The sequence below is a fragment of the Oryctolagus cuniculus genome, chromosome 3, assembly GCF_964237555.1.
Source record: "Oryctolagus cuniculus chromosome 3, mOryCun1.1, whole genome shotgun sequence".
Lineage (NCBI taxonomy): Eukaryota > Metazoa > Chordata > Mammalia > Lagomorpha > Leporidae > Oryctolagus > Oryctolagus cuniculus.
This window is the reverse complement of record NC_091434.1, coordinates 58643554-58670250: the sequence shown is the minus strand read 5'-3', so window position 1 is coordinate 58670250 and position 26697 is coordinate 58643554. Positions and strand designations below refer to the sequence as shown.

At 38.6% G+C, this 26697-nt stretch overlaps 1 protein-coding gene across 1 annotated transcript in view; it reads left to right on the top strand.

Moving 5' to 3' along the window:
• Window positions 1-26697, top strand: part of PPP1R1C (protein phosphatase 1 regulatory inhibitor subunit 1C) — a 157678-nt gene that overhangs the window by 74090 nt on the left and 56891 nt on the right. The window contains exons 3-4 of the mRNA XM_002712322.5: window positions 12517-12554; window positions 14268-14328. Of these exons, the coding sequence (XP_002712368.1) occupies window positions 12517-12554; window positions 14268-14328 (99 nt within the window). The remainder of the gene's footprint in view (window positions 1-12516; window positions 12555-14267; window positions 14329-26697) is intronic.

Sequence of the window (26697 nt, the reverse complement as noted above, 5' to 3'; positions counted from 1 at the left end):
GCATCCTAGTTTGCAACCAAGGTCAGTAACCCCATTTATTAGAAAGAGGGGTAGAATACAAATCTGAAAGATACACACAACATTCTTAATGGTGTTATACTAATAAAGTAACCGCAAACTTTTCTTATCAGAAATATGTCAGGAATTTTATTTCCATTATCATATTCAAAGAGAAATGGGTGTTGTATCATAATTGTAAAATGCCCTGTGGTCCAGAAGTATGCAAGGTTAGCTTCCACTTTGTCTCTGCCTATTCCATTCCCAGAATTTCTCCTTGAGAAATTCTTGAGAAAGTTCTTGAGAAAGTCGAAAAACTGTGTTTAGCTGGTCACCTCTGCATGCAGCCCTAGTAAGAGCGTCACACGAAGACTTATGTGGATGAAAAGAAAAGTCTAGCAACAGTATTTTCAAATGACGAACTACATAAGGAAATTTACAAAGTCAATTTCAATCTAAAGAAAGAAATGTATTTTTATATGATTTAATATTTTACTTCCAGTTTGGAAGGATAATTATACTGACTATAGAATTCTGAATTAATAGATATTTTCTTTCAGAACTATAAATGTTATCCCACTAGCTTCTGTTTTGGCCCATCTTATTACTTTTTTAAGATAATGTTTTTGTTTCTGCTGTTATTTAAAGTTGTGGTTTTTTAACATTTTCTCTTTTGTGTTTGGTCTTCAAACACAGTTTGCAACCTTTGTGTTGATTCTTCAAAAAGAAATTTTACTGTGATATGTTTATGTGTAGTTTTCTTTCTTCTTTTTTAATGGTCTTTTTCTCCTTCTTCCACCCATTCTGTTAGAGATTTGTTAAAGTTCTTACATCAGTCAAATGGTGGTTTTGTTTATTTGCTCTTAAATCTTGGCTGTAATTCTCGTCTTCCTTTCCTTCTAGAACTCCAATTTCCCTTATTTTACACATTTAAGTTTCATCTTAAATGTTTATTTTTTGTTCTCTATTTTTCTTCTTAATTTTATGTGTACTTCACTTTGGATAATTCCACTGACCTTTCTCCCAGTTTGCAAATTTGTTATCTCCTGCTGTATGCAATATGCCTTTAAGATACTCCACTGAGTTCTTAAATTCAAATCTTTGTTGAAGTTCATCAAGTTGCAGCTTTTCATGGATTTTCTTTCTCTGTTCAAATTAAAAGATCCTTTAATCTACTTTGTTTTCCTTTGGTTTTGTTAATATATTAATCATATCCTCTGGCTGCTTAGCTTCAATACCTGAGAAAGTATTGTGAGGCTGCTGAATTATTTTCTTTTAGTTTTCCATCCTATCTTTTTTTTTGCCTAGTAATTTTACTGAAGGTTGGACACTTGTGGTTAAGAAATTTTAGAGGCCTCCCAAACATTTAAATATTCTAAAAACTCTTTAAAGCTTTATGCATTCCTTTGTTAGACATAAAAGATGGGAACTGGTCACTAAATCCAATCATAAACTATGCTAGGGGGAGTCTGGATTTCAGTTTTAACATGACTCAGTTTACCTATATTTGTGTCTGTTATAGGGCTACATTTTGTGTCTGTTGTATTTTTGTAATTCATGTTCAGCTTTTAGGATATTTTCGTGTTATTTGTTTGCTCACCTGTTCAGCTTCAGGAACTCTCAAATATTTTAAGGTGGAGGCAATTGTACGTTGAAGCCCCTCAATTCTTCAGTCTCTAATCTCACACAACTGGCAGAACACCCTCTGGATTCCTCGTTCCCTTGTAGTGGTCCTCTTCCTCGGGCCAAATAAGAATCCTTAGCCTGTCACTCTGAAATCTCTCTAATCTCTGTAGTTGTCTCTCTTCTTGAGGTCTGCATGTCTTTTATGATTTATTTTACTTTTTTAGTTCTGATGAGTGGTAACATTGGCCTGCTGTGAAATGGTCCCTATTACTCCAGGCAAAGCCTCAAAATTTAGTAATAAGAAAAGTGTTCTGTTTTTCTGTTGATATTCCTCATTCTGTGCATGTCCCTGCAGTGTCTGCTGTCTTTTGGTGTCTATCTCTTACAGCATGAGCTCTCACTTGCTTTTTTTTTTTTTTTGATGGGCAGAGTGGATAGTGAGAGAGAGAGACAGAGAGAAAGGTCTTCCTTTGCCGTTGGTTCACCCTCCAATGGCCGCCGCGGGCGGAGCGCTGCGGCCAGCACATCACGCTAATCCAAAGCCAGGAGCCAGGTGCTTTTCCTGGTCTCCCATGGGGTGCAGGGCCCAAGCACCTGGGCCATCCTCCACTGCACTCCCTGGCCACAGCAGAGGGCTGGCCTGGAAGAGGGGCAACCGGGACAGAATCCGGCACCCCGACCAGGACTAGAACCCCGTGTGCTGGCGCTGCAAGGCGGAGGATTAGCCTAGTGAGCCGCGGAGCCGGCCCTCACTCACTGTCAGTAGGATCCCATTTGCCTGATCCTAATGCTTAATTTCATGAAAGTTGATCTTCACCATCCATTTCCAGCACCATGCTCATTTGTACTGTAGTTTGAAATCCTAATTCTGGTCTTTAGGACTGAATTACCTCCTACCTCCACTGCACCTGCTGACTTAGTCTCAGTCTGAACTTTTGAACACAAAATTGTTTCTTAACAATGCTGGCCCAAGAAACATTTAGCATTTTAAATCATAAATCTTTTTTTTTTAAACTTTTATTTAATGCATATAAATTTCCAAAGTACGACTTATGGATTACAATGGCTTCCCCCCCCATACCGTCCCTCCCACCCACAACCCTCCCCTTTCCCACTCCCTCTCCCCTTCCATTCACATCAAGATTCATTTTCGATTATCTTAATATACAGAAGATCAGCTTAGTATACATTAAGTAAGGATTTCAACAGTTTGCTCCCACACAGAAACATAAAGTGAAAAATAATAGATGATTTTTTTAAATGATGATGAAATCAGAGCAGACCTATTGTCATGTTTAATCCCAGTGAGAGTCAAGTTGGGAATTGATAATTTCTTTTTTTTTTTCTTTTTCTTTTTTTTTTTTTTACAGAGGATCAGTTTAGTATGCATTAAGTAAGGATTTCAACAGTTTGCACCCCCATAGAAACACAAAGTGAAATATATTGTTTGAGTACTCGTTATAGCATTAAATCTCAATGTACAGCACATTAAGGATAGAGATCCTACATGAGGAGTAAGTGCACAGTGACTCCTGTTGTTGACTTTACCAATTGACACTCCTGTCTATGGCATCAGTAATCTCCCTATGCTCCAGTCATGAGTTTCCAAGGCCATGGAAGCCCTCTGAGTTCTCCAACTCTTATCTTGTTTAGACAAGGTCATAGTCAAAGTGGAGGTTCTCTCCTCCCTTCAGAGAAAGGTACCTCCTTCTTTGAAGACCTGTCCTTTCCACTGGGATCTCACTCACAGAGATCTTTCATTTAGGTGTTTTTTTTTTTTTTTTTTTTTTTTTGCCAGAGTGTCTTGGCTTTCCATGCCTGAAATACAAAGAAGTTAAAAACTAGTATCTTTTAATTGATGTTTTTAGACTACTTTTGTTTAGTGTAATTACTGATATGTTAGAGTTTTAGTCTGTGATTTTAGTTTTTGTTTGTTTATACTCTTTGTTTCTGCTTTCTTTTCCCTACTCTATACATTATTTGAATGCTTTTATAATTCTATTTTCATTCATCTTTTAGTGTTTTATTTTACTGAATTTCTTCATGTAATTCTTTGTATAACTTTGTATAGCTGTGATTGTGCTATTAAATATACATAACTGCCGGCGCTGCGGCTCACTAGGCTAATCCTCCGCCTGTGGCACTGCCACCCTGGATTCTAGTCCCGGTCGTGGCACTGGATTCTGTCCTGGTTGCTCCTCTACCAGTCCAGCTCTCTGCTATGGCCTGGGAGTGCAGTGGAGGATGGCCCAAGTCCTTGGGTCCTGCACCCGCATGGGAGACCAGGAGAAGCACCTGGCTCCTGGCTTCGGATCAGTGTGGTGCGCAGGCCGAAGCATGCCGGCCACAGAGGCCATTGGGGGGTGAACCAACGGCAAAGGAAGACCTTTCTCTCTGTCTCTCTCTCTCACTCTGCCTGTCAAATACACACACACACACACACACACACACATAACTTACTACAGTCTTCTGGTACCAGCATTTTACCATTTCACATAAACTGTAGAAAGTTTATTTCCCTTTACCTTCTTATTTACATGATTTTTAAAAACGATTTATTTATTTTTTTGAAAGACAGAGTTATACAGAGAGAATGAGAGGCAGAGAGAGAGGTCTTCCATCCACTGGTTCACTCCCCAATTGACTGCAATGGCTGGAGCTGTGCAGATCTGAAGCCAAGAGCCAGGAGCTTTTTTCTGGGTCTCCCATGTGGGTGCAGGGGCCCAAGGTCTTGGGCCATCTTCTACTGCTTTCTCAGGCCACAGCAGAGAGCTGGACCGGAAGAGGAGCAGCCGGGACTCAAACTGGCGCCCATATGGGATGCTGGCACTGCAGGTCGCGGCATTACCCGCTACACCACAGCTCAGGACCCTACATGATTGTTTTAAATACTTCCTCCATGTAAATTGAGAAGTGAGTCAGACAGTATTATAATTTTTTGTACTCACAATAAAATTATATAGAAAAGATGAAAGTTAAAGTCTGTGATATTACTCATATATTTGTTCTTTTCATCATTCTCTTCCTTCCTGATATTGCAAGAATCCTTTTTTAAGTTATTTGCCTCTGGATAGATAGGTGTGTTTTTTTTTTTTTTAACTATTCTTTTAAGGTTGGTGTGTTGCAGATTCTCTGTTTTCCTATTCCTTTGTTTCTCCTTCGTTTCATGAGTATTTTTTCAATGGATACGGGATTCTTGAGTGACAGCTCTTTTTGTTCAGCAGCTCATGTGCAATTTCCTTCTGGCCTCACGAATTTTGATCAGAGGCTGCTATTTTACAATCCCTTTTTCCTGTTGGTAAGGTGTTATTTCTCTCCTGATGGCTCCTTACACTGCAATCCCATTTGGATTCCTCCAACAGAGTTGAGGAGAGGGGCATCATTTCATTTTTGCTGAGTAGGGATAGACGTCAAGGTTCCCATTTGACCTAATGTCAGCAGGAGCATCATCGCCTCGAGGGCTCTCAGGTGTTGTCTAAGGCAGTTCCCCAGCAGAGGGAGGGGTGTCGCCGCGCAGCTAGGTGAACACAGACATCTAGATTCCCCATTCAGACTTTGCTGACAGGAGTGGCAGTGGCCATCCCCCCCGCCCGCACACACCTCCATAGTGAGTTGAACAGTTATTGCTAAACTTTTTCTGTAGTACTCTCCCGCTGCTCTTCTGATCCTTTCGCTGGAGAGGATAGGCTTTCTTGGGAGGTTTTGGACTTTGTGTTTTTTATTTTTGTCTGTTCCCATTAGCATTTTTAGATTGTAGGCTTCTCTAGCATCTAGTCCAGGATATATGAGTCAAAAAGAAAACCCAAGAACTCACTGTTTGAGTCCCCAAGTCCATGCTGGTCTGACTTCTCTCTGCACATATTTGCCTTCATCCATTTTTGACAGCTAAAACAAAACACGTAAGGCTGGGCAATTTGTAAAGAGAAAAAGTCTATTTTGGTTCACGGTCTGAGGACCCCAAGAACATTCCATTAGCATCAGCTCAGCTCCTGGTAAGGGTCTCATGCTACATCAGTTCATAGTCAAAAAGCAGAAGGGAAGCAGGCTCATACAGGGAGAAGACAGAGGTTGATCTGCTTTGGAACAGCCCAGAGTTTTGGTACCTAATCTGGTCCTGAGAACCTTAAATTACTCCCATGAGTAATTTAAACATTTATTTACTTATTATTTGAAAGTCAGAGAAACAGAGTGGGGGGGGGAGGGAGAGAGAGAGAGAAAGGGAGAGAGAGAGAGAATCTTCCATCTGCTGCTTCACTCCCCAGATGGCTGCAATGGCCAAGACAGGGCCAGGCTGAAGCCAGGAACCAGGAGTTTCTACAAGGTCTCCCACATGGGTGGCAGGGGCCCAAATATTTGGGCCATCTTCCTCTGCTTTCCCCAGGTCATTAGCAGGGAGTTTGATCAGAAGTGGAGCAGCCAGGGCTTAAATTGGTACCCATATGGGATTCCAGTGTTGTAGATGGTAGTTTTACAAGCTATACCACAACACTGGCTTCCTAATCCACCCTTGGGAGAACTAACCCAGTTTCTTAAGGAAGACACTAATCTAGTAATGCCTACTTTTGAGGTTCAAATCATATCCAAGTCCTTATATAATGAGATAGCTATAGCTATAGTAAGGATATGTAGGGAGATATATCCATATCTGTATCTATCTATCTTAAGGTTTTTAGCTATACTTAGCTCAGACTAGAGTTTTTCACCCTTTTTTGAGGTTTTTATTTACATGACTATAATTTTATATTTCTGATTGCTTCTTTTTGTATCTGTTGTTTCACTTTAACCTATTTCTGTTATAATATTTCCTACTTTTTAAAAATGCATTTAACTTTCTTTGTGTCTTTGTTACAAATAAATGCATTTTAAAGACATTTTCAAATTGCTGTGAAGTTTTCACTTCATCTGAAGGAAATTTGTCTTCCACTTGATTTTGGGGTGTTACTCTTAAATTTCCCTTTTCTCCTGTTTTGAAATTTCAGTTTCAATTCTTCATGAGTGACCACTTTCTCCCTTTGTTCTCACCATTCCTTTGTAATGTTTTTAAGATTTTTTTCGTTCAAGCCCCTATAGTCCTTTACTCTAGGAAGAGGTCTTAATTGGGTCTCAAGGACTCCTATCCTACCGTGATGGTAAAAAATAAAGCAGGGGCTGTCATGGAGGCAGTTCATGGTGGCTGGTCCCAAGTCATCTGCTTTCTCCTGGCTCTCTGGGTACAGAGAGAAGTGCTCTTAACACAGACGAGAGAGCCCTGCTTCTGGTTCCAGGCAGCAGGCAGTAAGCCCGACTTTTCTTTCCTCTTCATGAAGTTAGTCCCTTTACCAAGTTGTCGTGGCCTGCTTCTGGATCTGTAGACTAAGGCCCAGGGTTACTTCTCTGCTTGTAACAGTTTGCCTTTTCATCTTTATGGTCCTTAGAGATGTTTCACTAACTTTTGATTGTGGCTTTTTCTTTTGAGTCATCTCTTTTTATATTTCATCTGTCATTGCTATGGCTTTTGGGCCTAGGAGTCTTCAAAGCATGAACTTGGAACACTGTTTTCATTGGAAGTCCTCCAATTTCCTCTAAACTGACATTCCACCTCTCATTTCAAAATAACTGCCTAAAATAAAGACTCAAGTGACCCTCTGCTATCTCATTTCATCAAAATTCTGTATCTTTGAGGTTTATTCCAAGAAATCAATGTCTATATATGGGCAAGTGCTCTCCTGCAGCCAATATCCCAAATAAATTTTGACATTTATAGTAATTGCCTGAGACTGATTTCTAGAAAAGAATACATTAAATTTGACTAACACTTATTTATAATTTCCTTTATACACACACACATATACTCACATATAAGATTTGATCCAGAAATCTTCTAGAAAAACAGCACAGCAAACTTTTTTCCTTCTATAATTCCCATTTGAACCAATTAGGTAATATTTATTAGAATCTGAGAACTCTAGCAATGTCTTGGGCCTAGTAAAGTGGTTTTAAAATAGAAGTCATAATTTCTGCCTTAAAAAGTTTTCAAATCAAATACTTATTTGTTAAAAAAGTATTTAGCAGCTACTATGAGCAAGTACTTGCCATACTATTGTATTTTGTACAATAGATAAGCAGCAAACAGATGGACTTGTTTTATGAAACACTCACATTATGATATATTTATGTGACAAGCTGTTATTGTGTGCCAAGGATGCCACTGTGCTACATCTGTAAGATAATCGGGCATGGAGGCTAATACGATTCCTTTCAGGTCGTCTGGGGAGGTAAGATGCTGATGATCACATTACAATACTATTAGCACTATTAGACATGCTGAGACACAGATACAGGTGCTATTGTGTGTGTGTGGCTGGGAGAGGTGGGGAGGGGGCCATGGCTTCCAGTTGGAACTGGGGAGGCAGGGTTGGGAGATGCCATTTGCACAAAATCCTGAAAGATGGTAGTGTCAGGCATGAAGGAAGGAAGTTCAGGATATGAAGAACAATCACACAGAAGCACCATGCTGGGAATACTATTTTCTATTATACTTTGTTCCATCTCTTCTCCCCTTCAATCAGCAAATAAATCCAAGTGAAGGGCTCTTATTATCACTGGACATGTAATTTTTCTATTAACACATCTCTGCTAGTATCAGCATTCAACAATTTCAACTCAATTTTTTATTTTTTACTAAGTTTATTCCTACTTTTTCCTCTATGTTTTTAATTGGCTATGCATAGCATTTCTTAAAATGATATTTTCATGGCTTTCTTTCTCACTATTTCACTTACTTTCATTTTTAATAAGATTAAGTATTTCATTTGCTTGGATTGGGGAGTATGGACTGCATTCCTGGCTTCTGGCTTTAGCCACAGCCCAACTCATGGCCCTTCTAGGCATTTGGAGAATGAATCAATTGGTTGGAGCTCTCTCTCTGCCTCTCAAATAAATTTTCAAAAAATTAAAAATAGACAATATTTTAAAAGAGAGTTTTGGATTTAAAAAAAAAGAAGAAAGGAAAATAAGGACATAGAACACATTGAGGGACCTGCATTGTGGCATAGCAGGTAAAGCTGCAGCCTGTGACACTGACTTCCCATATGGGCAATGGTTCAAGTCCTTGCTACTCCACTCCCAATCCAGCTCCCTGCTAATGTGCATAGGAAAGCAGGGAAAGATGGCCCAATTGCTTGGGCCTCTGCCACCCATGTAGAAAATCTGGATGAAGGTCCTAGCTCCTGGCTTGAGCTTGGCACATCCCTGGCCATTGCAGCCATTTGGGAATGAACCAGCATCTGGAATCTCTCTCATTCTTGCTCTCTCTGTCTTTCTCTCTGTGTAACTCTATTTATTTCAAATAAATCAAAATAAATCTTAAATTTAAAAAAAAAACACACTAAGACCCGAAATTCTCTTATTTACACATAATATCTCTGTTATGGACATATTACACTAGTTAAAATATTACATTATGATAATTAATTATCAAATATTGATATATCTTTACTAATTGAAGTCCGTATTTAATTCAAACTTCATTAGTTCTATCTGATGCCACTTTTGTGGACTAGGATCCCATCTAGAATACCCTATTACATGTAGTTAACAAGTCTCCTTAGATTCCTCTTGGCTATGACAGTTCCCCAGACTTCTCTCTTTTTTTTTTTTTAAGAAAATATTTTATTTATTTATTTGAGAGGTAGAGCTACATACAGAGAGAGGGAGAGACAGAGAGAAACATCTTCCATCCTCTGGTTCACTCCACAAAAGGCCACAATGGCCAGTGCTGGGACAGTCTGAAGTCAGGAGCCAGGAGCTTTTTCTGGGTCTCCCATGCAGGTGCAGGGGCCCAAGCACTAGGGTCATCTTCCCAGACCATAGGCAGAGAGCTGGATCAGAAGAGGAGCAGCCAGGACATGTAGTGGGCAGAGGCATCGCCTACTATGCCACAGCGCCAGCCCCAAGATGACGAGACCAAGGCCACTTCAGCTGGCTGATAAGGTCACAGCAGAAGGTCTGTCTCAGCAAGGCATGAGAAGGACAGCTGCAGTCCTCTTGGTGGTTTTAGGTTTGATGGGAACTACAAGCTGGAGCTTCCTGGTGGTCCTGCTAATGATTGCTGTATTCCTAATTTTATAGAAGAGCACTTAGTCTCATAACCTCCAAAATGTCCATTGCCTTGTAGAATTTTAATCAAGCAGAATGTTAGTGTAGAAGAAAGGGTTAATGCCTTATGCAATGTTGAGCTGTTTGTAGAAAAGAAAAGAATTAAAAGGCAACATGCTCTCTGGTATATACTTCCCACTAGAATAAAGATAGATGTTAATAAAGCTTTAATTCACTATATGCTACAAATACTACAATGGTTAGGATGCCAAAACTGTAAAATAGATCTAAGTAAACCTTTAAATAAGTGCAATAAAGAAATTAAAGAATTACAGAAAAAATTGCAAAGAGGGGATACATTTTAAAAAGGCTCTGCTTTGAACTTGGGGCTTCTAGTAAAGATTAGATTAGGAAGGTACTATTCTAGCAAATGCTTAGAATATACTAGAACATTTTATACCTATCTTCATACTCAAATTCCTTCAATGTAATGACTTGTACATTTTTTTCTCCTAAATTAAGGAATTCATTTGCTCAAATCAAATGGACTTTCAGAGAGGAAAAATATAGATAAGATAAATCTGGGGCAGGTAAACAGAAAATTTGCTGGTTTTGATCATGAATACTCAGCTAACAAACTTTTCATCAGTTAGCATTACTTTGCTGCTCCAAAATAGTATTTTTTCTGTTTTAGTGAGTAAGCTGAACAATTTCTAGATGGGCATCTGCTATAAGAATCCATGAGGTTATAGTATTTCTGAATGCTACTCTGGCTGGCCATGGGCCATAATTTGAGATCCTGAAGAGAACATGCAGACACTATCATTATCTGTTTTGTTGTTGTTGTTGTTGTGTTTTTTTTTTCTTTTGAAAAGTACAGATGATGTTTGCAAATGTTTTTTTTGGGGGGGGGTCTTTTTTGTCACAGATTATTTGGTATAACCTATAGAAAATACTGGGTTTCTGCTGTCCAAGTGTGTTTGTGCCCTCCAAAAATGTAATGTAGTGTAATGTGTGTGTGTGTATGTGTGTGTGTATGTGTGTGTATGTGAAGTGCTTGGGGGACAGAGAAGAGTAAGCTCCCTCCACAACTTAGTAGCAATCTATTAAGGAAAATATAAATGTGTTCAAAATCATAGGATCTTAAGAAAATTGTCACCTTTTCTGTTACTGCTTTGTATATTTTTGTGAATCACTTTGTCTTGAGTCATTTAACTTTCACTTTTCAATTTCAAGAATACAGAATTGAATTTTCTCAATCCTTTTTCATGATACAGATATTTTATTTATTTACCAAAAAAGGAACCTCATTGATATTTAATAATCCAATGGATCACAACATATGTGCTATTACATATTTGATGAAATATTTGTGACTAATGATTTTTCATTGATAGAACTATTCAATTTGATTTATTTACAGCTGCCCGCTACCTTCAGTGATTTCATAAGTATATTGTAATTACTATCCTAAACCAAAAGTTTCCTGTCTCTTTTCTATTACATAAAGTAGTTAAATTTATTATATGTTTTTCTATGACCTCTTTAAGGTTCCATAACTAATATTTCATATTAGAATAAACAATAATTATATAGTTTCCTTCTAGCTGTTTGACAATTTGGTCTTTTACTATATGAAATATCAACTTCATCCATGGTTGGATTTATATAGAATTTTTTCTGCATTTTATACACACACACACACACACACACACACACATGCATATACATATAAATGTGTGTCTATCCACAAGCTTATATACATTCTTCTCTTTATTGCAAAATAAGAACAAACAGTATATAGATAGGTACAAAACATGAAGTGTTATTCAGTGACCCAGAGATAACTACAGTTAACATATTGGTAACCTATGCATATATATGCATCTCTCTAGCTATATGTAGTTATTATTCACAAAATAAAAATGCCACACATGTAATTTTGAAATATTTTTCACTTATATAGTGTATGTTTTCATTTCAATCTCTATATATCTATGTCATTATCTTCAAGTAGCTATTCATTGATGAAGTCCTCATTCAATTTTTGTCCCAATGTATTAGCTCTTTAGCCTTAGAACTAGCATAAAGGGTCAGAGAAAGATGCCTGGGTCAAGAAGCTCAGAGTTAGAATCCATGCAATGTGGGTGAAGCGGTAGGAAAAAGCCCCGCCCAGAATGTCCTCCCTCTGTGGAAGGGACCGATGTGAGCTCTTCTTCCTCTAACCCACCCTTCCTCACAACTGTTTTGTCCACAGACTGTATAGGTTGCTTCAGCATTGTCCTAAGAAATACTTAATTGACTAATTGGTTCTTTTGAGGAGGATATGAAAGAAAGTGTGCCAGCTTCCTTAGAGTTGTGTGACTTAGGCTGAGTGGGAAAGGAAATTTCTTCTGGTTAGTGACAACACTCAGAGGGAATTTTCCAGAGGCTACAGTGAATCCACAGTGGCAGCAGCAGCAAAACCAAGGAGAAAAGCATGTCGCTGATGTTTTCAAGTTGTGAGGTTGATGTCACCAATGGTTGTCCCAAGAGTCATTTCCTAGGTCCCCTTTCTGAATTCCTGGAAGGTAGGTAATATCTGGGCTGTTAACAGGAATGCTTCTTAAAATTATTATTATTTTTTACACCTTGAGAAAAAGGTTGTCTCAGAATGAAATCATTACCATTATTGATCTCCCCTTTGCAGCTCTGAGCCATAGTTGCTATGTAAGAAATGGAGTTATTAAACCATTTTGATATGTGTTGCTGAAAGTGTTAATATGTGTATTTCAAAGAAGAAATTAAAATTCTAATAAATTATACCTTTTGTTGCAGAAATAGATGACAAGAGAGCGACTAACACTCAAGGAGAAGTAAGTTTGCTTATATTTTACATAATTTTTGTTTATGTATTCAAATCAATTAAACTATCTTAATTTGATGCAATAAAATGCAATATGAATATAACTATGGTGAAAATTATTTACTTATGCTTCTTTTTCTGACTGAAGAAACAATAAAACGGTGACATTAAAAGCTATGCCCCTTGGTTACCTTGATTCTCTACCTGTAAATGCTTTCCCTTGCAGAAATTCTAATAACACACAATGGCAAGGTATGATAGTGACAATTTCCATTTAGTGAAGGATTGTGTGTGAGAACTACAATCTAGGGCTAGGCAATGTTGGAATCGTGAAGCAAGGAGATGGTGGGCATAGGGGCAAACATCTTTTAATGGGTCTTCTGGTGTGAGTGAAAGTGGACCCCAAGTCCAAGTCTGGGGAGGCTGAAGTCCTCTAAAGCCTGGATGACAAGATCCAGGAGATCCACCAAGAAATGTCTTCGGGAGTGGGCCTTTGACACAGTGGTTAACATGCTGTTTGGGATGCACCCATCCCATGTTCGAGTATCAGCTCTACTTGTAATTCCAGATTTCTATTATTGCACACCCAGGGAGGCAGCAGGTGATGGCTCATTTGATTGAGTCCCTTCCACCTATGTGAAAGACCTGGCTTGAGTTCCTGGCTCCTGGCTTCAACCTGTCCCATCTGCAGCTGTTGTGGGTGTTTGGGGAGTGAACAAGTGGATAGACGATCTCTCTGTTACTGTCACTCTGCTTTTGAAATACATACATACATACATTAAAAAGTTTTAAAAAGATAAGTATATTTAGATTTAAACCTAGAAACTAGTCTGAAAGATGTCACTTTCTATCTCTTTGGCATACACATTTAGGAGTCCAGATAGAAAACAGGAACTAGAGAAAGCAAAGGGAGCTGACATTTATTTCTTTTTTATTTTTTGACAGGCAGAGTGGACAGTGAGAGAGAGAGACAGAGAGAAAGGTCTTCCTTTGCCGTTGGTTCACCCTCCAATGGCCGCCGCGGCAGGCGCGCTGCGGCTGGCGCACCGTGCTGATCCGATGGCAGGAGCCAGGAGCCAGGTGCTTTTCCTGGTCTCCCATGGAGTGCAGGGCCCAAGCACCTGGGCCATCCTCCACTGCACTCCCTGGCCACAGCAGAGAGCTGGCCTGGAAGAGGGGCAACCGGGACAGAATCCGGCGCCCCAACTGGGACTAGAACCCCATGTGCCAGCGCCGCAAGGCGGAGGATTAGCCTAGTGAGCCGCGGCGCCGGCCGGGAGCTGACATTATATTATGCACAGAAATATAAAGAAGTGCATAGACTTGCATCAAGAAATGGAACAAATACTGACCAAGTGGCAGCTATAATCCATTCCCACAATTTCAGAATTGGGCTTAAAGCAATAATTAAAGAAGAAAATACAGAACGGATAAAATAGCAAACAGTATCTCACAAAACTTTTTGGAACATTTGGTGAGAGAGTAAGTGAGAATGTTTTGAAAACTAAACTCATACATAAAGTAGTTTTTATTACTTAAATCTGAGATATCAATGGACTTGTACATAAATTCTCATTGATTAGGGTTTCATGTTACAATGGGGGCTGGGTGGAATCAGAAAGCTCTTTGAAACATGGCAATATGTATCCTGCTCAGAGTTCTGTTGACATTATATTTTTATCAAAATGTAAGCCTTTTACTTTTTTCCCTTCTCTTTCCACAGTCACAGAATGCATCCCCTAAACAAAGGAAGCAGAGCGTGTACACACCACCTGCCATGAAAGGTACTGTTCGGGTACTGTTTTGGGTTATGAGTGGTGAGCCATGCCTCATAGGCTGCCTTGTGTTTGACCACAGCTTGATCTAGGCTCAACTCTACACTGCTGTAGTGTCATGCTCACTTACATACTTTATTTAAAAGTTAAAGTTAATTTTGTCAAAAGTAAAACAGGCAGTTGAAGAAGTAATAATTAGGGATCTCAGAATGTCAGCATGGAAATTGAGCATTTACAAAATAATGACAAAGTTGTTTGCTTTTTTTTTTTTTTTTTACCCTTACTCACATATTTTCTTTGGAAAGATTTTTTCCAGAAGTCCCGATTACTCTTCCCCAGTGTTGGCAGTTAATTGTCATTCGTTTTTCCTGGTGTAAGCAAAGCAGAGTAACTTGAATTTTGGAGAGACTTCATATAAAGTGTTGCAGCAGTGTCATGTGTTGGGAGCAGCTCTAAGGAGCCCAAACAGTTATTTGCTGTACATGTAACAGCTGTTGCAACAGCAACTAAGAGTGTTAGTCAGACTCTCACTTTTCCAGAATTTTCCTCCCAAGGGGAACTGCTGAAATAACTTCTAAATGTATCAGTATTTTGACCAACACTGCTTCCAGGGACGGCTTCTTTGATTCCTCACACAAAAATGCTCCTGACACGAGGCAGAGTCTGTTCAATGCAGTAGCTCATGTTCCAGTCTGGCACTTGGGCTGCTGGCCCCAGGGTTCATCATCCAGTCACCCAGCTCAGTTTCAACTGCATGAGAGGCCAGCTGAGTAGTTTCCTCTGGAGTTCAGAGAGATGTCTAAATTGGGAGTGAAATTTTCCACTCTGTATTCCCTCTAGATTTGGGGCTTTTTCAGGGAGGTGGGATATAAATGGACACATTAATAGCTGCTTGCAGTAAACTTCCTTCCTGTGCAGCCATAAAACACAATGTTTGCTTGTTTGTAAGACTGCAATAAATAATACAATCTTTAGCATTGTTGTTCTTTTCTTTGGTAATTGTTGAACCTGTTAGACATCCCTCTCTGGACATAAGTGCAATCATTTTAAGATATTTTCCTCGTTGGAAATGATTTTGTTCTTTGAAGGCATTATCAGTTTTGGCATGAAGAGGCAAGAATGAAAGATATGTTTCATCATTTATTTATTTCCTCTGTTCTATTTTAGATTAGCTTAAGCTGAATAAAGTAATGCTGTTCTCACATCCTCAGAGGATAATACCATTATTTTTAAAGGAAAATCTTAAACTGAAAGCCCTGAGGACCCATGACATTCATTATATTTAGCTCTCAAATATCATAAGAATATCAGATCCCCTTCTTATGAGTTAAGGAAGTTGATTCTATTGTACATTCTTCATATAAGCTTACACTGGCAGTTCTCCTAAGATGGTGATTCAATGACGTGTATTTCTGGTCATGTTAAAGACTTGAGAAAGTACAGTGATTCTGTCAAGAGGATACCAGAGTGATATGAAAAGTTGCATTGGTCCTTGTTTATAACCAGTAAATAACTTGCTAAAGCCGCTGATGATAAAACTGAAAGCTAAAACAACATGTTTTATTCAGCTTATCTTTCCATAAGAGCTAGCAATGAATATTTCAAGACAAAATTAAGCAACGATAACATATGGTGCATTGTGAGCACATTAAGAAGTTTCAATCACAAGAAAGATGAATTGAACAAAGGAAATGTTATTGAAATGCTAAACAGAGTAATCCAATTGCTCTGAAATGCAGAATTCTTCACAGTGCAGTGGAAAATATACTTGTTAAGAGTAAAAATGTTAGCCGGAATCAGCAGATGTGATTAAAGTTCTGAAAAAAAATTTTTTGACAAAAAGGTCAACCAGGCTTCATGAAAAACCCATTGGCCAACTGGTTAATTAAAATAAACAAACCAGGAGAACTCCTTCCTTTTTGTGTCTGTGTAGATTGTAAGGAGTTACTGGATACAGGGGTCAATGTCGCAGGGCAGATACTGCATCCTACTTATGCTATTTCATATGAATTGATATACAGAAATAGCCTATCTCCTAAATCCATTCATTCTTCCCTTTTTCAACCGTTATGGTGTTTCTGATTATGTCTTGTGATGAGGGGAGGATTTCACAAAATGGAGAGAAATGGATCAATGGAAAACTTTTTAACAGGCATACTACCAGGACTGATATACTGGTATCTCCCAAATTCATAACGCCAGTCCTAATATACATCCTGAACTTCAGGCTCCCCTTTCCACCTACGAACCAAATTTCTTCACTTGAATGTCCTTGGACTTCTCAATTTTAATATGGCCAAAATCAAACTCACTTGCTCTTTTGCTGATTTTTTCCAATTCAATAATTATTTGTCTGTTGAGAACAAACATCTTGTATAATCTTTGACTCCTCTCCCATTCAATCCATGATCTACTATTGAGAGCTGTAATTTCAGGTTGCATTCCTCATCTGGCCACCTTCCATCTCTTCAATTGCGTTTTGTCTTGTTCAACCCACTGCCCTTTCTAGCCTGGACTAGAAGTAGCCTTTTCCTGGTCTCACTGCTTTCTCTCATGCACCTCTACAATGCGATCACTACTCAGAAGTGACACCATAGACAGGAGTGTCAATTGGTAAAGTCAACAACAGGAGTCACTGTGCACTTACTCCTCATGTAGGATCTCTATCCTTAATGTGCTGTACATTGAGATTTAATGCTATAACGAGTACTCAAACAATATATTTCACTTTGTGTTTCTATGGGGGTGCAAACTGTTGAAATCCTTACTTAATGCATACTAAACTGATCCTCTGTAAAAAAAAAAAAAAAAAGAAATTATCAATTCCCAACTTGACTCTCACTGGGATTAAACATGACAATAGGTCTGCTCTGATTTCATCATCATTTAAAAAAAATCATCTATTATTTTTCACTTTATGTTTCTGTGTGGGAGCAAACTGTTGAAATCCATACTTGATGTATACTAAGCTGATCTTCTGTATATTAAGATAATCAAAAATGAATCTTGATGTGAATGGAAGGGGAGAGGGAGTGGGAAAGGGGAGGGTTGTGGGTGGGAGGGACGGTATAGGGGGGAAGCCATTGTAATCCATAAGTCGTACTTTGGAAATTTATATGCATTAAATAAAAGTTTAAAAAAAAAAAAAAAGAAAAGAAGTGACAGTAATTCCTCTAAGCCTCCAGTATGATCATGGCATCACCCTGATCAAAAGTCTCAATGATATTCAGAATGAAGTTGAAAATTCAATCATAATTTGCAAGCTCCTGAAAGCCCTGAATCTGATCTCCTTTCATACTGCCTGTTGTTCATTGAGATCCAACCTCATGGACATGTCCAATATTTTAAAACATCAGAAACACACTTCCAGTTTGTAGAGTTTGTGTTTTCTATGTTCTGTGCTTGAAATACACTTTCCTTTGTGCTCTCATAGGTGGCTCAATGAATGTTATCTCCTCAATGAAATCTTCCTTTCTTAAACCAGTTATCTTACACAGCAACTGGTCTTTCTCATCAGCATTATCCATCTTCTTATTTGTTGCATAATCCTCACCATGGTGTACCTAGACCAAGGTGTCCAAAACAAGGCATTGTTTGAGTAGCTCCAGCAACTGACGCACAGTAGGTATTCAAAAAATCTTTGAAGAATTGCACTTTAATGATTTGGTGGAATCCAGTCACGTTGTCACCCACTCAGAAACAAGTATTACTTACACTCGTTCTACTGATGGTCATACTGGCGACTCTGCTGCTGTTTCTCTTTGCTTTGCTCTCTGCCTGATTCTCCTCGACTTGTGTGTCCCCATGACTTCTATTTTTTATTTTTAATTTCTCCCCACTTCCTTCTGGTCAAAGAGAAAATGTGATTTGGCAAATTAATTTTCACCCATATTTGTGCATCAGTTAGGCTGGATAGACAACTGGAACTACTAGGTTGTTGCCTTTACCCAGGGCCTAGTTTCTGGATCAATTAGTTTATGAGCAAGTTGGCAGAATTATATGATACAAACACGGCAATGTAAGTAGAAGGATCCACATATGGCTTTCTCTCTGTAAAGGTGTCTCATGGACTATATGGAAAATTCACTCCTAGAAAGTGATAATTGAGCTAATGCTTGTTCTGACAATCTTTACACTTATAACATTTTAGGCACTCAAAGTTGTAAAGGAGTTTAAAGTTTAACTACTTTAATTATACTAGATGACTGAATTTTTCCATTGCTTGTAACCTCAGAGCATTAAATTGGCTGTGTTCTCTTGAGGATTCTCATTTATTAGGTCTAGAGTGAAGTCAGATACTCAAAAGTTATGGGTAATTCTTGTTTCATAGATCTGGAAATTGATCAGATTCTGATATCAAATCACCTTAAAATATCAAAGTCTCATGGCGATACTAAGGTCAAACTATCACATGTAGAACTGGCCTTTTGATTTTGTCCACATAAAAATTTCTCTTCTCTATTCTTAGGAAGAGGGATTTTCATCTGCTTGCACATTAGGAATGTACAATGACCTCTTCCTCAACCTCATTGATTTTAACAGTTGAGCACCAAGTCTTGTGGATTGCACCCTTTAGTATTTCTGCCATCTATCTTCTTCTGGTGTCTCCATTTCCATGATCAGATTTCAAGTCAAAGTTGTCTCTTTGTTAGGTTAGGATACAGATGGTCACTCCCTATTCAGTTTTTCTCCTCTCACCCCCATTCATGTTCTACATTGTAGCCAAACTGAACTTTCAAAAAACACAGAAGTGATTATGTCACATCATTGGCTGAAACCCTTTAATTCCTTTCCGTTGACCTTAGATAATAATTCTATTCCAGAAAATGGTTTTCAAGGGTTATTGCCTTGTGGCTCCAATCTACCTCTCTTGGCCTCATCTAATGGGTCCCAGGCACACTGGAATTCTGTCAGCTTCTAAATGTACCAAGACACTTCCTGAATCAGGAAAAGAGCACATTCTTTCTTAGCTTTACACTCTTCTCTTCTGACTCTTATTTTTCTTAATCTTCGTCCAGCCAATTATGACTCATTATTCAGTCCTTTTGTCCAAAGGTGACTTCCTCAAAAGAGGTTCCCTTCATTCAAAACTCTCTAGGGTTATGTATTCTTTATTGGCCCTCTCTAGAGTCATAATTTCTCTATAGCCTTTGATTACAAGTAATTACAATGTCTGATTGTTCATTTATTATCTTTCCAATTTGATCAGAAATTATCTATATGTAAACAATAACAGTATTTTTTATTTTTCACTCTCGTATCTGTAGGGCCTTTACATAATCTGTGTGATATAAATAGTATTCATAAAAGATATTTCAAATAATTTAAATATACACCCAGCTGTTTACTGTTGGTAAAAGAATCATTCCCTGAGGACATCTAGTTTCTTCCTGGGCAGTCTGACTACTAGAAATATCATTACTACTGAGGCCTCTTAGAAATTTGCATTCATAGGTTCTTCGTTTTGTTCTATACATAAAAAATAAAATAATAAAAATATAAATATCATATACCTAAATGTTTCAACATGTTTAGCAGCTTCTTGTATCACTTTTGACTTAGTTTTTCCAGTTTAAATATCTTAATGTCAATTATGTAAGCCATGCAGTCCTTTTGCATTCACTCTTGATCTCCTTTGGTAAGCTTCGTTTTGACTGTGTCATTTAAAATCAGCCTAATATTTAAAGTGTGGTCTCACTGGAACAGAGTGAAGAACTCAATTATGCCTGATACTTCTTTCAACCCAGATAATTTAATTCTACCAATGCAACATGAAATCTTATTACTTTCTCTAGCAGCCTTATTGATTGTTGACAGAGAGTGAGGTGACTATAAATTCAAAATTCTCAAGCCTTTTCACGTACTGCTTTCCATATTATTTACAATTCATTCCTCATTTTAAAATCATATGCTTGTTTTTTCAAAAAGCAAGTCAGTCATCCCAATTGAATTTCCTATTGTTAGAGGCAAGCTATTACATCAATATGTCATATTTCATAGTTTGATTCTATTATCTACTTTATTTTCAATTACTTCAATAATGTGTCATCCACAGATAAGATAAACTTACCTTTGGTATTTTTATCTGAGTCTGTATTAAACAATTCATACAGAACAGGATTAGGAGTTCTGCCCTACAAGAATCCCACTCTAGTTGACACCGATCTCCTTCAATGCAACCATTTAACCAATCCTTTCAAACCAGAAGTTGCCATAAGCACTTTCGTTAGATGCAGTGTTATATTTCAGAAATCTTATGCAGTCTACAATTTTTATCTGTACTAAGCCATAAATTTATTATGTATAGCATGCATAGAAAACAGACTTTTCCATTACCCTGAATGAAATAGTGCTTTATAATTATACAAAGTAGAAAGATCTGAAGATTATCAGAAAAATGATTCCAGATGACTGAAAGCCCACACGCATTTCATTGGTGTTTTTATGATAGTTTGCCATGTAATTTACAGAACAGTCAATTAAATTATTGTTGGATAGCTTGAATCATGTTTTCAGAAAAGTAAAGTGGATTTGAATCTTAGGACAGGAAATGGCTGCCTCATTTCCACCCCCATTTTGTGTGTGTGGGTGTATGTGTGTGTGTTTTATTGGAATGCAAATGCCCTCTGCTGAAGAAAGCCAAGTAAGTGTTATTGATTTAAATGGAACTCTGAACATTAAAAAAGCAGCTGACTGAAAAATGGCTACATATAGCAGGGCAAATTAGTATTACATTACCATTTTTAATGCATAGCAAGTCAGATTTTTCATTTATTTCTGAAAACTTCTTCTTTTCCAGTCTTTATAGTTTCTTGTGAAAGAAAATGGTAGCAATTTATTTCTAGGTATTGCACTTATGACATATCAAATAGCTCTGTAAATATTTGGGGCATGTTGACATCCAAGGAGTTTTGTTCCTCAAAAATGGCCACAATTTTGATATTTTATCTTGATTTAACTCTTCTCAAAACAAAGCAATAAATGAAAATAAGGAATCACCCTGGGAAGGAATCAAATCAGCCTGATAAGAAGGTTGGTATAGTTTTGGAGGATGGTAGATGACAGTAGCAAGGATGGGGCATGCAATATTAACTGAAGGGTAATCTTCCCTATGGACAATGCTGGTGATCATGGTAATTGCATGAGACCCAACATGAAAATGCAAGGACTTTGAGATACAAGTGAACAAATTCAAACCATCACTTTTTAGCTGTGCGACTTTCAGAAAATCTCTTCTCTTTTGTAAAATGGGGATAGTATCTACCAGGCAGGGTACCTGAAGGCACACAGTGAAATAAACTTTGTGAAGAAAATTTCTAGAATAGGCATACATTGTGGGGATTATTTGAGTAATTAATTGAACCCTGAATTGGGGGGAAGGCACTACTGCCTCCATTTCTACTTAGGTTACAAAGTGGAGGGATGGGGAGTTAGCCAGAGTAGAAGGATGAGGGGACCCGGAAATGACTGCCACCTCTGCCAGAGCCTTGCTGTCATCCCAGTGGATTGAAAAGCCAGATGGATAGGTCCTAAGAAGCATGTGTATCACTGAGCCCTGCAGCATACATCACACTTACAATATACATTGACACCAGCCACAGGGAGGTTTGTGTAACTCAACTTTGACACTTTGCTTAGTTTCATAGAAAACCTGACTTTTTCTTTATTTAACCTAACCCCACCCTTCAGGTACCACATGTATTTCCCACCTCACTGATATTCCTCTCAGAGATATTGATATTTATACAAGCAAGACTTCAAATCAAAAAGTTGAAGAACAAAATGATGGCAAGTGCTTTATTTGGGTATCCTCAAGCAGATCATGCAATGGATCTTTCCTGCTGGAGTAGGCAGAGCAGCAAACCACACTCTCAGGATACAGCCTGTAATTAGGCAACCAAGACAAATGAACACTGATTATATTGAATTCTGACCTGATTTCAAACATCTTATCACTGTGACTCAAAACATTCTCAAAAGGAATAGACCAGCTAGAATACTATACTCTCAATATCCTCTGCTATTGAAAACCAATGGTAGGCAGAGGAAGAAGAGCAGTTTTTAGCCTTCCCCAGACCATCAGCCTGTACTATATGGTCCTTTTGAAAAATATTTCTGACCCTCTGGTGGAGTTCTCCAGGTATTCCTCATAGTTGTCTTTCCAAATCTTGACATTTTCGTTTATGCTGGCTCTGTTTACTTACTGTGTGGGGTGAGGCTTATTTATGCTACTCCAGAAACATTTTTAACAGATTTCTAGATAACAATGACCATTTTAAATACACGCAAGTCTTGTTCTTTTATTGTTGTTAAGCCAAGTATTCTCATACCTCCATTTATTTTTTTTTTAATATTTTATTTGTTTATTTGAAAGTCAGAGTACACAGAGAGTGGAGGAGAGGCTGGGGGGGGGGGTGGTCTTCCATCTGCTAGTTCACTCCCCAATTGGCTGCAATGGCCAGAGCTGGGCCAATCTGAAGCCAGGAGCCAGGAGCTTCTTCCAGGTCTCCCACATGGGTGCAGGGGGCCCGAGAACTTGGGCTATCTTCCACTGCTTTCCCAGGCCATAGCAGAGAGCTGGATCAGAAGAGGAGCAGCAGGGACACGAACTGGTGCCAATATGGGATGCTGGCACTGCAGTTGGCTGGTTTACCTGCTATGCCACATCACCAGCCCCATACCTTCATTTCTACTTCCTTTGCTACTCTTTAATTTCATTCTCATCAGTTTCATGTTCATCTTTCTTCATATCTTTGAGTATGAAAAGTGACATCTGGTTGGAGAACCTATAGGAAAGCATACCTTTCTTGAAAGCCACATATGTTTTTATTTATTAGAGGAAAATGCTTCAAGTATGAGTGGACTTCAGATCTCACAGTGCTGTCATGAATTATTAGGTGAAAAAGCATTTTGAGATGAACTAAATTTCAAATTTCAAATTTGGGACTGTAATTTAGTTCATCTCATGTACTGCCACTTCAACATTTGAGAAGGAGCGTAGAATATTTGCCACATGGTTTGTCAGAATGTTTTCATTCATTTACCTTCATATATTTGCCTGATTTTAAATTACTGTTCTTAAAGATTCATTTGTTTATATAAAAAGGCAGAATGACAGGGAGAGGGAGATACATTTGGTTCACCCTCCAAATGGCAATGACTGTCAGGGCTGGTCCAGGCTGTAGTCAGGAGCCAGAAACTCCATCCAGTGGGTATTAGGGACCAATGCACCTTGGCCATCTTCCATTATCTTTGCAGGTGAATTAACAGGAAGCTGGATCAGCAGCAGAGAAGCCAGAGCTTGAACCTGTACTCCAATATGGGATGTGGACATAGTAAGCAGTAGCTTAACCTCTGTGCAATAGCACCAGCCTCAGATGAACCTTTTTAGTTTAAAACTCTCTATATAAATAACATACAATTTTAAAACTGGTTCCTATCTTAGAAGCAAGCTGAAAGTTAAACTTTTGCATTTGATTTGAACATCTGAATCAAGACTTGGATGTGTTTACATATTTCCTAAATACACAAACAGCAACATTTAATTGTGTAAGTGCTAAGAATACACTGCCACAAACCCCCAATGACTTTCCTTGTTTTTGACCTTGAGAGTTTTGAGAATACTGGTCAGATGTATTTGTATAATACCCCTGTACTGGGATTTGTGTCATGTTTTTCTCATGATTAGACCGGAGTGACAGATAACTGGAAGAACAAACACAAAGATAAAGGGATGTGTTCATCATATGATGTCAAGGGTATGTACTCTCAACATGACTTACCACTGCTGTTATTGACCTTGGGCCTCTGGCTGAGGGAGTGTTTGTCAGGACTCTCCATCTGTATAATGTATTCTTTGGGAGGAGGTCACCCTGTGTAGCCCATACTTACAGAGCAGGGAGTTATGCTCCATTTCCTTGAAGGAAGTGTATATAAGTAAATTATGTGGGATTTTCTGTCCAGGGGAATGGTCTCTCCTCTCAATTATTTATTCAATTACTCATTTCAATCAGTATGTCATGGATGTTTATTTCATACTGGGGTTATAACCCAGTGCTACTTTATTTTGTTGCTACATAGTTCCAGCTTTGGCCACTGGGAGCTTTCTTGATGGACTTTTGACACTGTGACGTACCTCACTGGTGAAGGGCAGGAGTTCTTTGTTTTTGCAAGTCCTTACTTTGTGGCACTACAAGATTCTCCAGGCTCATGTTTTGTAAGTCTTGTTCTAGTCCTAGAATCAGTCATTTATCCAAGGAACTCTCAAATTTTAGTTTCATTCCCATTTGACCAGCACAATGTGGAAGGTGTGTTTGCATCAGTATATGGTTGCTAACAAAAGAGAAATTGATCTCTCGCTTTGCAAAAAGTTATGTGCACCATCTCTGTTAGTAGAGGGAGGTTAATGCTATACTCTCAGCATGCTAAGTTACACATTACCTGCTATTATTAATGCTAGTGGGAGTTCTAGGGAGAAAAAATAGTAGAATAAGAAGATGCTATCATTACGGGCCTGCTGTTCTTCATTTAATATTTAATGTAGTATTCCCAGTTGTTGTCTGTGACAAAACTTATATTGTCCCTTTATAGAAGTGGTTTAGTAATAGCTTTTCAGTCTTGTTGACTTGCTGTTTGCTTTACTTATTTTAGAGATTTTTTTTTATTTACTTGAAAGTCAGTTACAGAGATAAAGATGAAGAGACAGAGAAAGTGAGAGGAAGAGAGAGAGATCTTTTATCTGTTGGTTCACTCTCCAGATGGTCACAACAGCCAATACAGAGCCAGGCTGAAGCCAGAAGTCAGGAGCTTCATCCAGATCTCCCACATGAGTGACAAGGGCCCAAATATCTGGGTCATCTTCTACTGCTTTTCCTAGGCCATTAGCAGGGATCTGGATCAGAAGTAAAGCAGCCAAGACATGAACTGGTCCCATATGGAATGCCAGCATTGCAGGTGGCATTTTTAACCACTGCACCACAAAGCCATCCCTTATATCAGAGATTTAAAAAATATATTTACAAAAAATGCATTATATTTATGTAGTGTTTCAGGGCACACGATGTGTTTTTATATAGCTTATTTGGCTTTTACATAAGATAAGTAAGATGAGTGATATCTTTTATTTTAGAAATAAATGAGCCTCACTGAAAAGCAGAATACCAGGGTAAATGTTCCCCACTTTTACACAGCTAAATTGGGACATGAGCCTTTTTTTAGGGTGTCTGATGAAATTCTGTTGAAATACCAAGAGACCTCAGTTTTTCCATTTGCCTGTTTATCCCTTTTGACTTAATTAAAAACCACTTACTGGGAAGCTTTACACAATCTTTTTATGCCAAAGTTTCTACAAAATGCTCAGTACCTTTTTTAAAATGATTTATGGTTTAAAATCATGCTGTAAGCCCATATATAATAACAATTTTATATTCAAAAGCAGTTTACCTTTAGTCTTGTCTTTCTCTGATCTGCCTTCCCTTCCCTAGTCAGCTGGCCACACGAATTTGACTCTTGTTTTACATCTGTGCAAAGGTGCGCATCCCAGGGGAGTGAGGCCCAGAAGTAGCCTGCAGGGCTCCTCATTCCTGCCCCGCTCCTCTCCTGCCGCTGCCTCCTTTCTTCTCGTGCTGCAGGCATGCTGAGCTGAATTTGGTTCCCTGAAAATAATACATGCTTTCTCATCTTTGTGCTTTTGTTCTGTCATTTGCATGAAGGGATTTTCTCTGTCTCCCACCTGCCCCGGTTCTAAATCCTTTGAGCTGTGCTTGTCTGAGACAGGCATCATGTATACCAATGTATGTGATACGGGTAATTCTCTCCACGACAACATGAGTCCCTTGAGAACAGGGCCTCAGTCTTGTCTTCCAGGAGTATTGTTACTTGTCTTTCACTTGTATTGAAGAAGGCTCTTTTTTTAAAGATTTATTTTATTTATTTGAAAGGCTGAGTTACAGCAAAGGAAAGGCAAAGATAGAGAGCGAGAAAGAGAGATAGAGAGAGGGAGAGAGGGAGAGGGTTTACTCCTTAAGTGGCTGCAACAGCAGGGGCTGGGCCAGGCCAGAGCCAGGAGCCAGGAACTAGGCACTTCCTCCAGATCTCCTATGTGGGTTCAAGGGCCAAGGACTTGGACCATCTATGGCTGCTTTCCAAAGCACATTAACGTGGAGCTGGATTGGAAGTGGAACAGCTGGGACTCAAACTGATGCCCATATGGTATGCTAGTGTTGCAGGCAGCAGCTTAGCCCATTACACCACAACACCAGCCCTGAAAAAATGCAGAAGGCTCTTAATGAAAGCTGAATCAGTGGGTGAACTATCTGATGTACAAATAAGTGCAACTTGGCTGAATTTTATCATATTGAAAAAAAGGATCTGGTGTGT